This window comes from Mustelus asterias, chromosome 3 (assembly GCF_964213995.1).
Source record: "Mustelus asterias chromosome 3, sMusAst1.hap1.1, whole genome shotgun sequence".
NCBI lineage: Eukaryota > Metazoa > Chordata > Chondrichthyes > Carcharhiniformes > Triakidae > Mustelus > Mustelus asterias.
The window spans coordinates 145,115,090-145,132,078 of NC_135803.1; the positions used below are offsets into that span (position 1 = coordinate 145,115,090).

Below are 16,989 nucleotides of genomic sequence, written 5' to 3' on the forward strand. Positions count from 1 at the left end.
CTCTCCTTATAACTCAAACCATCAAGTCCCGGTAGCATCCTAGTAAATCTTTTCTGCTCTCTTTCTAGTTTAATAATATCCTTTCTATAACTTGAGGGTCCTACATGTCCCACGTATCACATGACCAGCGGTGTGCCTCAGGGATCAGTGCTGGGTCCACTGTTATTTGTCATTTATATTAATGATTTGGATGAGAATATAGGAGGCATGGTTATTAAGTTTGCAAATGACACCAAGATTGGTGGCATGGTGGACAGTGAAAAAAGTTATCTCCAATTGCAACGGGATCTTGATCAATTGGGCCAGTGGGCTGATGAATGGCAAATGGAGTTTAATTTAGACAAATGCGAGGTGATGCATTACTGTCTCCTTCACATTTGTGCAATGTGATAGCTATCATGTCCTTCAGCCCTCAGGAACCACTTCTTTATCTCAGATTAGCATGTGACCCCAGAGCGAGGGGTGTGGGTGGGTGGATGGGTGGGAGAGTTACTGTTTTGAAGGCTGTGAACCTCCCTGTACTGATCCCCAGCAACTAAGAGGGAATTCCTCGGCCCTCTTTGTGATATGAAAGCTTGTGCCGCCTCCCTCCTGTTTGACGTCTCTTCCTGTCGCTGCTCCCTGTGGCTCGTCCTCCCCTTCCCTGCTGCTCGCCAACTGTCCCTTCCAACTTGCAGTTTCCCTGTGAATGAGGGCTGAACAGAGGGGTAGCAAGAGGGCAGGAAGCAACCGAGGGAACAAGGGAGGCAGCGAACGGGAAAGGGAGTTGGTGAGCAGCAACATTCTATAGATCCATTCAATAACTTAATTTGCATACACTTGTCAGCTTCTTAGTAAATTAGATATTTCCGAATTAAAAATCTTTCAAGATGTGCATGTGAGGTGGTTTGTGGGTCTAAGAAAATGAACACAATTTGAAAAGTCTTCAGGAATATGTGCAATCAGTGGAATCTCTCAGTTCCAACTTGGAGGGCATGACCAGTTTGAGAACATGATTCAGGCAAATTGAATCTTGAACCAACATAAAAGATAACGGAAAACACAAACGTAAGCATATTTGGGCATAACTCACACTTACTTTGCATGTTTTCCCCGTGCCTACGTGGATTTTCTCCGGGTGCTCCGGTTTCCTCCCACAATCCAAAGATGTGCATGTTAGGTGGATTGGCCATGCTACCTTATCCCTTAGTGTCCCATAATCTGTAGGTTAGGAGATTAGCAGGGTAAATGCATGGGGTGAAAGGGATAGGGCAGGGCGGGTGGGCCTGGGTAAGATGCTGAAAGTAAGCATGCAGGCACAGCAGGCAGTAAAGAAGGCAAATGGTATGTTGGCCTTCATAGCGAGAGGATTTGAGTATAGGGATAGGGATGTTTTGCCGCAATTGTATAGGGCGTTGGTGCGGCCACATCTGGAGTATCATGTGCAGATTTGGTGTCCTTATCTGAGGAAGGATGTCCTTGCTATAGAGGGAGTGCAGTGAAGGTTTACCAGGCTGATTCCTGGGATGGCAGGTCTGACTATGAGGAGAGACGAAGTTGGTTAGGATTATATTCACTGGAGTTTAGAAGAGTGAGAGGGGACCTCATAGAATTATAAAATCCTCACAGGGTTAGACAGGGTGGATTCAGAAAGAATGTTCCCAATGGTGGGAGAGTCCAGAACTAGGGGTCATAGTTTGAGGATAAGAGGTAAAACGTTTAGAACTGAGGTGAGGAAAAAATTCTTCACCAAGAGGGTGGTGAATGTGTGGAATTCACTCCCACAGAATGTAGTTGAGGCCAAAACGTTGTGTGATTTCAAGAAGAAATTAGATATAGCTCTTGGGGCTAAAGGGATCAAGGGGAGGGGGGGGGGGGGATAGGATATTGAATTCGATGATCAGCCATGATCAAAATGAATGGCAGAGCAGGCTCAAAGGGCTGAATGGCCTCCTCCTGCTTCTAGTTTCTATGCTCTGTCAGAGAGTCGGTGCACACTCAATGGGCTGAATGGCCTCCTTCTGCACTGGAGGGATTCTGTGATACTTAATCCTGTGTTTAAAACTCCATCTTTATGGAAGTTCATCTGATTGAACTTGAAATTGGGCACACAATGAATGGAAGCTCCTATCTTGTGAGTGGGATTTAACACACAGCTCTGGATTCAGCTGAGCAGTAAGAATGTCAATGGATTAAATCAGTGCAAACTGACAAGGTAGTTGAAGATGCCAAAACAAATGGCATCAGTTTTGTGGATGCTGAGATGTGGGAAATTGCGACTGAGCCAGGACTTGATGCAGGCGAGGCGGGAAAATTCAACTTGAAATTGAATAAAAGTGGTTCCATACTATGGAAGATTTTGGGTTGAACAATCTTTCCAATGTCCGTTCACCCACTGTTCAAGTAAAAATTGTCCTTGTGTTAATTACCAAAATAATCATATCTCAAGAGTAATTGATTTATAATCATTTGTAACAATGGTGGTTGGGACTTTTAGTTTCCCATTCAATATAATATAAACTTTAAAAATAAAAAGTACAACAAAGTTTAATGCAACTTCTCTGGGCTCAAAGAAATTATCTTTCTGATTGTGAGTTTACACTTCAAATCATAATACTGAACAGTGACCAAATTAAAAAAATGGCATTTGCGTGTATTTATTCTGACAAAGTTGAAAAAGGGATTTGCTCAGAAATATATTTTTATGATTGTCACAAGGTATCTTAGTCACTTCCTGCAGCTTAAGTCGTTCCGAAACCTTTTCCCTGCCAAGGTTGTTCTAGTTATGTTGTAGTTCTGTTCACTGATTCCTGCAATCCATCCGAGGATAACTCTCCCAAACACACTGGCATTTCACCACTTGGTAAGTTAAATGCTGCTAAAAGTTAGACTATGCAGACTATGTTTTCAGATGTATTTTTGAAACTATGTTATTCAAATCACAGTGCTCTTAAAATCTGTCTTGTATTTCCTAAGAAAGTGGAAGCAGACGAGAACTGACTGTGTCACCACACTCTCCATTTTTCTCTTTCTAACTTTCCTTTAGATATTACCATGCTTTGCATCTGTTACTGATTATCAATTAAATTTCCTTCCACGTTGAAGTACAAAAGGGATTGTTGTTTTCTTCTTAACTTGTCCAGTCCTATACCCTTTTGCATAACGTGTGCAAACAAGACTCAAACAGAAGAGATAGGTGTAATGAATACAGTGCTTTTGCCCAAAATGCTTCAGGCATACAGATGTCCTTTTGTTTTCCTGCACAGTGACTGTTGGAACTAGTTTCAAATCACAATGCATTTCTGTGGAACTACATATGTACTGTTGTGGAATCAATCACATGTACCACAAACATATGAAATAGGAGCAGGATTGGGGCAATCAGCCCCTTGAGTCTGCTCCACCATTCAATAAGATCATGGCTGATCTGTTTGTGTTTCAAATTCCACATTCCCATCTATCCCAATAACCTTTGACTCCCTTGCCTAATAGGAATCTATCTATCTCTGCATTAAAAATGTTCAATTACCCGCCTCTACCACCTTCGAAGGCAGCGAGTTCCAGAGTCGCACAACCCACTGAGGGAATTAAAAAATCAACTCTGTCCTAAAAGAGGGACCCTTGGTACTGTGTGCCCTAGTTCTGGCCACAAGAGGAAACATTCTTTCCATGTCCACTTTGCCGAGACTGTTCAGGACCTTATATACTTCAATCAGGTTACCCCTTACTCTTCTAAACTCCCGCAGAAACAAGCCCAGTAAGTCCAACTTTGCCTTATAAGACAACACATTCCTTAAGGAGGCCAAAGCTGCACATAGTATTTGAGATGAGGTCTCACCAATTCCCTGTATAACTGAAGCATGATGTGGAGATGCCGGCGTTGGACTGGGGTGAACACAGTAAGAAGTCTCACAACACCAGGTTAAAGTCCAACAGGTTTATTTGGTAGCAAATACCATAAGCTTTCGGAGCATAGCTCCTTCGTCAGATGGAGTGGAAATGTGCTCTCAAAACAGTGCAAACAGCCACAAAATCAAGTTACAGAATACTGGGCTTGCAGAATCTCACTAGCTGTTCTGTCTGGAGACAATACACATCTCTTTAACCGGTGTTTAATGCTCCCTCCACCCACATTGTCTGTACCTTTAAGACCTAGCTGGCTGTAGGGATTCGCATTCTAATCAGTATTCTGTAACTTGATTTTGTGTCTGTTTGCACTATTTGAGAGCACATTTCCACTCCATCTGACCAAGGAGCCGTGCTCCGAAAGCTTATGGTATTTGCGACCAAATAAACCTGTTGGACTTTAAACTGAAGCATAACATCCTTATTTTTATGTTCAATTCCTCTTGTAATAAAGGACAGCATTCCATTAGCCTTCTTAATTACTTGCTCTACCTACATTCTAACTTTTTGTGACTCGTGCAGTTGAACACCTAGATCCCTCTGCACTTTGGAATACTGAGCGGTGTGCCTCAGGGATCGGTGCTGGTTCCACTGTTATTTGTCATTTATATTAATGATTTGGATGAGAATTTAGTATGCATGGTTAGTAAGTTTGCAGATGACCTCAAGCTTGGTGGCATAGTGGACAGTGAAGAGGGTTATCTCGGATTGCAATGGGATCTTGATCAATTGGGCCAGTGCGCTGACGAAAGGCAGATGGAGTTTAATTTAGATAAATGCGAGGTGATGCATTTTGGTTGATCGAACCAGGGCAGGACTCACTCAGTTAATGGTAGGGCGTTGGGGAGAGAACAAAGAAAATTACAGCACAGGAACAGGCCCTTCAGCCCTCCAAGCCTGTACTGACCTGCCTGACTTAACTAAAACCCCCTATTCTTCTGGGGACCATATCCCTCTATTCCCATCCTATTCATGTATTTGTCAAGACGCCCCTTAAAAGTCACTACCGTATCCACTTCCACTACCTCCCCTGGCAATGAGTTCCAGGCACCCACTATTCTCTGTGTAAAAAATTGCCTCGTACATCTCCTTTAAACCTTAAACCTGTGCCCTCTAGTAATTGACTCTTCCACCCTGGGAAAAAGCTTCTAACTATCCACTCTGTCCATGCCTCTCATAATCTTGTAGATTTCTATCAGGCCACCCCTCGACCTCCGTTGTTCCAGTGAGAACAAACCAAGTTTCTCCAACCTCTCCTCATAGCTAATGCCCTCCATACCAAGCAACATCCTGGTAAATCTTTTCTATACTCTCTCCAAAGCCTCCACATCCTTCTGGTAGTGTGGTGACCAGAATTGAATACTATATTCCAAGTGCGGCCTAAATAAGGTTCAATAAAGCTGCAACATGACTTGCCAATTTTTAAACTCAATGCCCCGGCCGATGAAGGCAAGCATGCCGTATGCCTTCTTGACTACCTTCTCCACCTGCATTGCCACTTACAGTGACCTGTGTACCTGTACACCCAGATCCCTTTGCCTATCAATACTCTTAAGGGTTCTGCTATTTACTGTACATTTCCTATCTGCATTAGACCTTCCAAAATGCATTACCTCACATTTGTCCGGATTAAACTCCATCTGCCATCTCTCCGCCCAAGTCTCCAACCGATTTATATCCTGCTGTATTCTCTGATGGTCCTCATCGCTATCCGCAAATCCACCAAACTTTGTGTCGTCCGCAAACTTACTAAAGCGAACCAGTTACATTTTCCTCCAAATCATTTATATATATTACAAACAGCAAAGGTCCCAGCACTGATCCCTGAGGAACGCCACTTGTCACAGCCCTCCATTCAGAAACGCACTCTTCCACTGCTACCCTCTGTCTTTTTTGACTGAGCAGTTTTGTATCCACCTTGCCAGCTCACCTCTGATCCCATGCGCCTTCACCTTCTGCATCAGTCTGCCATGAGGGACCTTGTCAAAGGCCTTACTGATGTCCATGTGGACAACATCCATTGCCCTACCCTCATCAATCATCTTTGTCACTTCCTCGAAAAACCCGATCAAGTTCGTGAGACACGACCTCCCCTTCACAAAACCATGTTGCCTCTCACTAATACATCCACTTATTTCCAAGTGGGAATAAATCCTGTCTCGAAGAATCCTCTCCAATAATTTCCCTACCACTGATGTAAGGCTCACCAGCCTGTAATTACCTGGATTATTCTTGCTACCCTTCTTGAACAAAAGAACAACATTGCCTATTCTCCAATCATCTGGGACCTCCTCTGTAGCCAGTGAGGATACAAAGATTTCTCTCAAGGCCCCAGCAGTTTCTCCCTTGCCTCTCTCAGTATTCTGGGGTATATCCCATCAGGCGATGGGGACTTTTCTACCTTAATGTTTCTCAAGAAACCTCCTTTTTGATCTCAACATGACTCAAACTATCTACACATCCTTTCCCAGACTCATCATCCACCAAGTCCTTCTCTTTGGTGAATACGGATGCAAAGTACTCATTTAATACCTCGCCTATTTCCTCTGGCTCCATGCATAGATTCCCTCCCTTGTCCTTGAGTGGGCCAACCCTCTTCCTGGCTACCCTCTTGCCCTTTATATATGTATAAAAAGCCTTGAGATTTTCCTTAATCTTACTGCCCAATGCTTTTATAGAACAAAGAGACCTAGGGGTACATGTTCATAGCTACTTGAAAGTGGAAGAAGGTATTCGGCATGCTTGGTTTCGTTGGTCAGAACATTGAATACAGGAGTTGGGACTTCTTGTTGAAGTTGTACAAGACATTGGTAAGGCCACACTTGCAATACTGTGTACAGTTCTGGTTACCCTATTATAGAAAGGATATTATTCAACTAGAAAGAGTGCAGAAAAGATTTACTGGGATGCTATCGGGACTTGATGTTTTGAGTTATAAGGAGAAGCTAGATAGACTGGAACTTTTTTCTCTGGAGCATAGGAGGCTTAGGGGTGATCTTATAGAGGTCTATAAAATAATGAGGGGCATAGATCAGTCAATATCTTTTCCCAAAGATAGAGGAATCTTAAACTAGAGGGCATAAGTTTAAGGTGAGAGGGGAGAGATACAAAAGGATCCAGAGGGGCAATTTTTTCACACACAGGGTGGTGAGTGTCTAGAACAAGCTGCCAGAGGTAATCGTCGAGGTTGGTTCAATTTTGTCTTTTAAAAAGCGTTTAGACAGATACCTGAGTAAAATGGGTATAGAGGGATATGGGCCAAACACGAGCAATTGGGACAAGCGTAGGGGTTAAAAAAAGGGGAGGCATGGACGAGTTGGGCCGAAGGGCCTGTTTCCATGCTGTAAACCTTATGACTCTACTGCAGTCATTCTCTGTTTAAGTAATACCCTGCTTTTTTATTCTTCCGGCCAGAGTGAACAACCTCATATTTTCCCACATTATACATCTTCCAGATTATTGTCCATTGACTTAATCTATCTGTATCTGTCTGCAACCTCCTTATGTCTCCTTCACAATATACTTTCCTACCTACCTTTGTGTCATCTGCAAATTTGGTTACCATGCCTTTGCGTCCCTCATCTAAGTAATTGATACAAATTGGAATGAGTTGAGGCCCCAGCACATCCTGGCAATCAAGCAAAGAGCACTTGTGCATATTCTCTGTTTTCTGTCAGCCAGCCAATCTGCTATCCACGCTAGTATGTTACCAGATGCCTTGGGTGACTGTGTGGAGTTTGCACGTTCTCCCCATGTCTGTGTGGGTTTCCTCCGGGTGCTCGGGTCTCTTCCCACAGTCCAAAGATGTGCAGGATAGATGAACTAGCCATGGGAAATGTGTGGGGTTACTCTAATTTCTTTCTCCTGATTAACCTTTTGGTCATTCTCCACTATTCTTTATATTCTGACCAATCATCTGACCTGCCACTTAGCTTTGCACAGTTAGATGTTTTTTCCTTAAGTTTGGTACCCTCTCCTAACTTCTATAGTTAACCATGGATGGTGGGGCCTCCCATTCAAGTTTTTCTTTATAATAGGAATATACTTGTACTGAGTATTATGAAATAGCCCCTTCTCCATGGATCGATCCTCTAGCCTAGTATCCCGATTCACTCCAGTTAGTTCAGCTTTCATGCTCACATAATTGCTCTTATTTAAGCTTAAAATAATTGTCTTAGACCCACACCTCTCCCTTTCAAACTGGATGTAAAAATCATTCACATTGGACATTTATGTAAATCTGCTTTGCTGTACTCCTTCAAATGGTAAGAAGTCTCACAACACCAGGTTAAAGTCCAACAGGTTTATTTGGTAGCAAATACCATAAGCTTTCGGAGCACAGCTCCTTCGTCAGATGGAGTGGATATCTGTTCTCCAACAGTGCACAGACACAGAAAACAAGTTACAGAATACTAATTAGAATGCAAATGGTAACAGAGAAGGCATCATTATAGTGGGACTGTTGGTCTGTCACAAACTGGCTTGACATTGTTGTCACTAGGATTTCAGTAGATTCTAATGGTGAGCATGTGATATTTCTGTGCATTTATTATGTTAAAGATCTGAAAAATAGCCAAGGTCACATCTAGGTTTTATCTCATAATCGTCATGAACTTGGGTTGTGTCTGAGAGAAGTTTGAGAAATTTAACACTTTGTTAAAGTACCAATGTTCACAGGTGTCTCATTGGTGGTACAGAACAGTTATCAGTAATGGATTGAGTATCACATGAGAATCATACTTTAGCGTCAGCCTCAATCGTTGAGTGCCTCTTAATTGTACAAGGAAAGACTGTTGTTGGTTTATGTCCCACAAGCTCTGTTTATTTAATCCACTGTTTCCTTCAGGTTATTATCACCCCTTATGTGCAGCGATCCAAATGGTGAATTGTACCCATAATTTATGGTGTCCAAATTTGTCCATTTGGTTTTTGATTTGAATCAGAAAGTTTTGGGGAGGGTGGGAGAGCCCTCCTACTTGGGCTGATTATCTAGGCAGTCATGCCAGTCAGGTACTAAGAGAGAGTGCTGTATAATGGTGCCAGCTTTTGTGTCAGACTTTAAACCAAGGTTCTGTCAACCTGTTCAAGAACAGCAATGATTTCTGGTCTTGTCAGAAAAACGCATTAACTGGCCACACTCTTATTTTATAATTCATTCACACAGTGAAGAACTTTGATTTGTTTTCTTTAAATCGGAAATATTCTTCGACGTTAATTCTGAAAGACTTCAGTGAATAGGCCATACAGAAATCAAAGGCTTAAATATATGGGCTTGTGTGCATTCATTTGTTCAAATCATTAATGAATTTAATACACAACTGGCTTTTTGAAAAGGAATGTGATCTGAAAAGCACTCAAGCCTCAACTAGCTGTTTGAAATAGTCCTTTCAGTTTTATAAAACATTACTGTTTGGACTTGAGCAAGAGTCTCTCCCTCCGTCACCTGTACCAGATTGCTGCAGTGTGTGGAGGACGGTGAATACAGAACAATGGGTTTAGAGGACATTTTGAGCTGGGTGTTCTCAGGCTTCTCAGTCACAAATTGAAGAGTCAGCCTCTTACCCTCTTGGCTCTCCCTGCTGCCTCTCAGCCAGGCAATGTTGTACAACACTAAGTGAGCTTGGAGTGATGGGGGAGAAAATGATTAATCCAGCGGTGAAACTCTATGGAATAGGAGCATCTGTTTGCTTGAAGCTGGAAAATATTGTATAATACAGCACCTCTCCATCAGAACTCCAGTGAATGCCATCGCACCTGGAAAGGATCTAATTGGTTGAGAAGATGACTGCAATTTCCTGCTTTGTCAGTTTTTCAATGTAATGGGACACTTGGGTGGATAATGAATCCAACACATTCTGGAGTTTCTGCTCCTGTTCTTGCACATCCACCTGTTCCCTTATAGACAAAATCATTCACAGTGCGCCCGACCAATGGATTCTCTATTTTTTTTTGTGGTGCACAACCGATTTGTTTTAGTTCGCAGGCCCTTTAGATTTTCTTGTACAACTGAAGTAACTTAGAGGGATCGACTTGTGCATGGCCTGTGTGGGAACCTTTGGGTGCAGGAACGCACTGCATCCAACATGTACAGTACTGACAGAGCATTTCCTAGCATATTCCCCTTCATTTGCACCATAGTGATGCTGGATGTCAAGGGCACATTTTGACCTATGGAGTAGGAATTTTTGCTGACTATTCCATGGTGTTCAGCTATATTTATACTTCATTTAATGAAGCAGCTCGTCAGCCTATCGCCAGACTTGAATAAGCATTCAGTCTTGGGCTAACGGGATAGAGATAATGTTTGTGTGACAGGTAGTGACCGTATTGAACAAAAGTAAAGCCTGGCCACCTCCCCTCGATCCAGAATCGCACCACCATCAGCAAGGCCCCCCTACCATGAATGTCTAGAGGTCAACTTTGGACAGAAGTTGAACTGAACCAGGTATATAAACACCATGGCTACTTAAACAGAACAGAGGTTGGGCTCACTTCATGACCTTTCAAAATTTCTCCACACTGGAGTCAGGAACTTGATGGAATACTCACCCCTTTTCTGGATAGGTGCAACCACAACATTCAAGTTGCTCAACACCTTCCAGTGTCGAGCAATTCACTTGGTGGTGCCCTTGCTGCTGGATTCAGTGAGTACACAGCCCATCCATTACAGATGCATTGTGGCTGCAGTGTGCACCCCCCCGCTCTGAGAGGCACATTTTTGTGGCAGGCATACCCCACCCACAAAATCCCAGCTACAATGTTTTCAGCAAAAACAAAGGGAAGAGTTTCAATAGATGCGATTTACTCAAGAATGATATGAAATACAAACAGAAAGTGCTGGAAGTGCTCAGTTGGTCAAGGCAGTTTTCATGGTGAGAGAAACGGGAGTTAATTGTTCAGGTTGCTGACCTTTTGTCACATTTCAGATTGGTGAGTTTTTGTTGAACGATAAGAGTTGAGCAGGTAATACTGCAGTGATGAGTCTGTTTTCATCTTTATATAGCGTCCCAAATGATAGGAGTTAACGGTAAAAGAAATCTTTTGAGTTGGGCTATTATTTCAGCATTTAATAAATATGTTTTAATAAAACTGTCGAAGAATCGTGAACACTGATTTGAGAGGTGTCCACAAGGCATCCTCTTTATTTTTTCCCTCAAACATTATTTTACCTGTTTCTGTTAAGTCACATCAACCACAGTCTTGTTTCATTTCATGTTGGATTTGCACTGTTTTGAATGTCAGAGAACTGTAGAAATGGTTCCTGAAAATATCCTCCCATGGGTGAGCTTAACATTTCCTTACCAGAGAGGCTCACCATCAACAGTCCCTTTTACCTTCAGACCATAGATTTCGAATTGCACATGCCATGAGTGTCTACTGCTGTTATTCCTAGTGTTCTTTTCTGATGTTCGAATATTTCTAATTTGCAACCGAACATCAGTCGGTTTCAAGAACACCGACAGTAATACACAGCCGCAAAAATAAAACCACGGATGCTGGAAATCTGAAATATAAATAGAAAATGTTCAACAGGTCAGGCAGCATTTGGGGAGAGGGAAATATTAGTTTACATTGCAGCACCTTCCATAGCTCCTTCCACAGCTCAGCTGCTAACCTTGTGTAAACACAGTAAGAAGTTTAACAACACCAGGTTAAAGTCCAACAGGTTTATTTGGTAGCAAAAGCCACACAAGCTTTTGCTACCAAATAAACCTGTTGGACTTTAACCTGGTGTTGTTAAACTTCTTACTGTGTTTACCCCAGTCCAACGCCGGCATCTCCACATCATGACAACCTTGTGTAAGACAGACCTCTGAACATGCAGCGTTTGGTCTGCTTTGCAAATTGCCTCTAAATTTAAAAAAAAATCACTTTGCATCGGTGTATTCTCTTTTCTCCTGGTCTGTTTTGTCTCTTAACACATTTTAATTTTGCTCCTGCTAGGGGAATTTCACAGTAACTTCATTGCAGTGATAATGTAAGCCTTACTTGTGACTAATAAATAAACTTCAAACTTTTTAAATTTTGCTTCTGCAGTCTGCAGCACTTCATCACAACCCACCCACCTGCCATTTAATCTGCTTTGTTGTAAATAATTGTAAATGATGTCAATAGTTTTTTGGCATCCCCTCACAGGCCCCTGCCAATTTTTTTTTTAGCCTTTCTCCTGGACTGGGGAAGTGAATGGGATGGGCGCTGGATCTGGGGCAATGAGGAGAAAAACAGAAGTGAATGGAAGCCAAAGATGAAGCAGCTTATCCTGCTGACCGTTTTTCAGTTTTGCTCCCTGTTTACTTTTTGCCAAGCTTGCCCTTTTACCTCCCCAATCATATCTTTTTATCTGACGCCCCTTGCTTTTTTTTTCCTCTTCCACTCCTCATTTTTGTTTGGACCCTCCAGTGCTGGACATATTGTTCAGTTCCATTTACTAGACTGTCCACCACCCAGCTTTTTAAAATGTTGCTTTATCTTTGGCTCTCATTCACATCAGTTTTTCTCCTCATTGCCCCTTTTCACTTTATTAAGGTATTGCTGCCCACACCTATTTATCACTGTTGCCTGTTGCTTTAATGTACTTAATTTTATTATTATACAGCTGCCAACTAATCCATTAGTTTTGTTTTTAGTTCTTCACTATGCTCTTCAGTATATTTATTAATGGTGTTCAGGCTCTCCAACTTTATTGATTCAGTGGTTGCTGGTGCTGTATTGACTCAATGCTGCCTGTAACGCTGTTTTGCAGTATCCCATCAGTGGCCTTTTGTTGTTGTCTGGGTGTTGTGATGCATGTGACTTGTGTTGGTTTTTGTAGTTTGGGCTTTACTGTTGCAATCGTATAATGTCTTAAAAACACATGTTTTGTAATACGTTAATTTTTTTTTGTAACTGTTTATCCTGTTAGTCTTCAATCACCTATTACACTAACCACTTACATTGTCCACTGTTCTATGGCTTACTGTCATCACATTCTTTCGAAACATCAAAATAGAACTTTACAATGTTGTATGGACCTTGCCTCCCCCCATGCACAATGGTCCAGGTTATTAACTGGTATATATTTAAAAATAAACCAGAGGAAGACTGACAAAATGGTGGCTTTCATGAGGCCACAGGACCTAGTTGGAGCGTGAGAGGAAAAATTAAATATTCAAACAATAGATTAATGAATTTGTTCTACAGTGATTGCAGAACGAGAAACCTGGTTTACGAAATTTTTAGTGCAACCTGCTTTCTTTTCCCAAAGGTGGACATTCTTTATGTTATCCCATGAATCGACACTAAATTGAATTCTAACATTTTATTGCTGTTAGTGTGAGAAGATCATTACTGAAGAGTTGAAAGCAGTTCCTCTACACTACTGTCCTGAGTTTGTGGAGGCCTGTGCAGACCTCATCAACGAAGAATGGAAGAGGAGCAAAGCATCTCGGATTCATTCACTCCAGAAATCCTCCAATTCTTTCCCAGTTTGTCTTGTGTTGATTAGGACTCAGAAGAATGACTGCAACCCTAGGAGTGAAACCAAAGGCCAATTGGTGGGTCACAGCAGGCTCTCCCATGTAGTTGGCAAACCCGCTGCCTTGTTTGTGGAGACAGTTGTTATTGCTAAGGAGCTTCGGGGCAAGGGTTACGGTAGAAAACTAATGGAGGCCACAGAAGCCTATGCCAAGCGCCGTGGGTTCAACACTCTGTATCTCACTACTCATGATAAACAACATTTCTATTCCCACTTGGGATACGAGTTATCCAAACCAGTCCAGAATGCAGGGTCAATGACGACATTCATGCACATGGAATTTCTTGAAAGGCTATCTCTGGGTTCTACTGTGCAATCCTCATGTAATTCCAGTCTCCCTCAATCATCAGGGACAGTTTCAGGTGTTGTATCGTCAGGTACTTCTCCCCACCCTATATCTGCTAACTCCTCCTCAGCTCACGCATGTTTACAGACCCCAATCCCAACTCCTAACCCTCCAGCTATGTCATCACCACTTCTCCCTCGCCCGTCTTTACAAATAACTTCTCCACCGATTTCTTCATCTGCTCAAATATATAGAACTAATCCTCCTCTAACATCTCATCCCATCTCACCTTCACATTCAATAAGTTCTCCATCCACTTCTATTATTACATGCTCTTCACAACCTGGACAATATCAGGCTCCCGTGTCTTGTATCTCAACCACTCCGCAATTAGAAGCCTGTACTCCTATTCCACCCCCACCTCCACCCCCACCTCCACCCCCACCCCCACCTCTACTCCCACCTCCACTCCCACAATTATCCCAATTTCCTTGCCATTCTAATACACCAGGAGACAAGCATAAGTCATTTAAGGACAAAGGAGACACCACACAGAACAAGTTGGAGACCCCCTACCGAGATGTCAAAGGCCTTCCTGTCTTCTGGATGAAGAAGGACATGTAACTTGATTTTTAAAAAATGTTTCAAATGCATTAAAGAAGCTGCTTGAAGGCTGTCTTTGAGCCAGCTGTACCACATGGAATACAATGGGAAACAATCTAAAATGACTACCTTAAAGACAGATGGTTGGTGGTCTTAATATTGGGTCAAGCTGGCATTGTTGCATTATTCAGATGAAAAATATATGTCTTATACATGTAAAAGCAGCTCCCTAGAAGTTCAAGATATCCTGGTCAAGGTATCTTTCAAAGCAATAATGTATTCAGTTACTTCACTGTTTTGAGAAATTTATGTTTCAGTTGAATGCACAAAGTATAAGGTTTACATGATCGATTATAGGTTTATTTCACTTGTATTTTGCTCAGTATCTTTAGATCTTCTAATTGGACAAGTACCCTTTCACAGATCTGCTCTTGTGCTAGCTGTTCTGAGTTACTGTTTTCCATCAGGGATGGATGTACCATCTTAAGTTTAAGCAAAACACATGAAGTCTCTCTTATCAAGACAGGCATGATTATACTTGCTTTGTGAATGTCTTGTTAGTAAGGATTCTAACATGACAGTAGGACACAAGACAATCCTAAATGGATTATGTTGAAACTAGAAAGAGTATAGTGTCTTACAGGCCACTGCACAATGGAGATGTCATAGAAGGGGAGCTCTGCAGACAGTTCACAGACAGGAACAGGGCAGCAATTATTAAAATAAAGATAGCGTGTAGTTAAGTGGGGAATGCTTTTTAGAATGAGTCCAGTCCTATTTCTTAGATCAGTATGTTTCTGATTCAAAGAAATACGAGTGTGAATAAATGGATTTCTATGATTGGCAGGAAATGATGAGTGGAGTCCCGCATGGGTTGGTGCTGGAGCCTCAACATTTTACAATTTCATCAGTAACTTAGATGAGGGGAACCAAGGCATGATAGCTAAATTTGCAGAAGACACAAAAAATAGGTCGGAAAGTAAGTTATGAAAAAGACATAAGGAGCTTGCAGGCAGATATAGATAGAACTATAGAATCTCTACAGTGCAGAAAGAGGCCAGTCGGTCCTTCGAGTCTGCACCAACCCTCCGAAAGATCATCCCTCCCCAGTTTAAAGCTAACCTGAACCTAAAAAGATGCACAGTGTCAAACATTAACTCTGATTCTCTCATGGAAGTGTTGAATATTTCCACCATTGTCTGTAATTATATGAACCAGTTAATATTATTTGTGGGAAAACTTAGAATTCATAATCCAAGATAAAAGTCATGTTAGAAATGCGTAAGTTTATGAAGGGCAGCCAGCAAGAATTCACTAAAGGCAAACTGTGTTTGCTAAACTTGTTGGAATATTTTTGAATAACTGAGTGATGTGACGAAGGCATAGGCTTAAATATATGGACTTTCAGATAGTATTCAATAAGCTGTCTCACAAGAGTGGTTGCAAAATTACAAGGATATGGTGTAAGAGGAAATGTAACAGCATAGATGGAAATTCGATAATGGACAAGAGATGAAGATCAGTGTTACTTGGATTGGAGTAGCATTGAATCCAGTTTTGTTCTTGTTATGTAAAAATGTTTTTATTTGGGCATAAGGAGAGAACTTTTCTAACAACTCGAAAGTAGGGGGCTTGACAACCAACATTTCATCTAGATTTTAAGGTTGTGAGAATATACTTAAAATGGCATTATAAAAAAGGACATTAAAACCTCAGAGAATATATTACATAGATTCACAAGTGTGATGCCAGCAATGGAAAGCGAGGAGGAGAAACTGGAGACCAATGGGCTAAAGAATGAGGAAATATACGAGGAAAATTACAGTGAGGATTATTGGAACATGGAATGCTCGGTCATGTGGATTGGTTGCAGCAAGGATTATTGTATCTTTTAAGGTCAAATCAAATAACAGGACAATTGGTAGAATGTGGTCATTGAACCCAGGTTTGGACTGGACTAGCAAAGCACAGCTCAGACACAATAAGCTAAATTGTTGTTTTCTATGATATAAGACTCAACTTGCATGGTTAATGCATGTTCGGCCCATGAACACCAAATTGGCAAAGTTAGTTGTCTGTTATATTTTGTTAATTCATTTACATGTGATTTTGAGTACTTATTTGAACGCTTCAGAATAAAACATTGTGTTCCTGTGATATGTTGCTTTGTATTCTGTTAACCAATCATTCGGACACTGGAGTAAATTAAATTATAAGTGAGTTAATGTTTCCATGAATCTGAGTTAGTTACCGTTCCCAAGTGGCTGACGTGGGATTGCAAACTTGATGTGCATTGGAAACTTGCATTTTTACCTCTACCACTGTGTCAGCCCAAAAGCAGTTAAATTGTTCACCCAAACTGATTTTGTTTATTTTATTGTGTAATTACTGCACTCGTTACACACACTGAATCAATATAGTGCCATTAGAGTTGCTTTGCAATCTATGCAATACTGTTGCTCTACAACCTTGGCAAGTTAACTATTTTGCAGAATGGTGCTTGTTCAATCGAATCAGTAACAATAACTTGGATTTAATTCTGTTCATTAGGCACAGAATATAGATTCATTTCAGTTCATTCCCTTCAGCTCATACTCTGCCAATTTTCCCGTTGGCTTTTCCATTTTGTTGAATTATTGTACTCCAAGGTGAGATTTATCTTTGCTAAAGAATGAAGCATCACCTCTACCTGATAATTGTG

General features: G+C 41.5%; 1 protein-coding gene across 3 annotated transcripts in view; it reads left to right on the plus strand.

Annotated features, from left to right (window-relative positions):
• The window catches only part of LOC144491685 (hyaluronidase-like), a 62,084-nt gene that overhangs the window by 11,706 nt on the left and 33,389 nt on the right, over positions 1-16,989 (plus strand). Inside the window, exon 3 of one of the 3 annotated variants that reach the window (XM_078209858.1) lies at positions 13,197-16,445. The exons of 1 other annotated variant lie outside the window; for it this stretch is intronic. In XM_078209858.1, the coding sequence (XP_078065984.1) occupies positions 13,197-14,309 (1,113 nt within the window). In that variant the 3' untranslated portion in view covers positions 14,310-16,445. Of the gene's footprint in view, positions 1-1,910; positions 2,843-13,196; positions 16,446-16,989 lie in introns of those variants that run through there. One more of the 3 variants, XM_078209857.1, reaches the window with a different exon arrangement.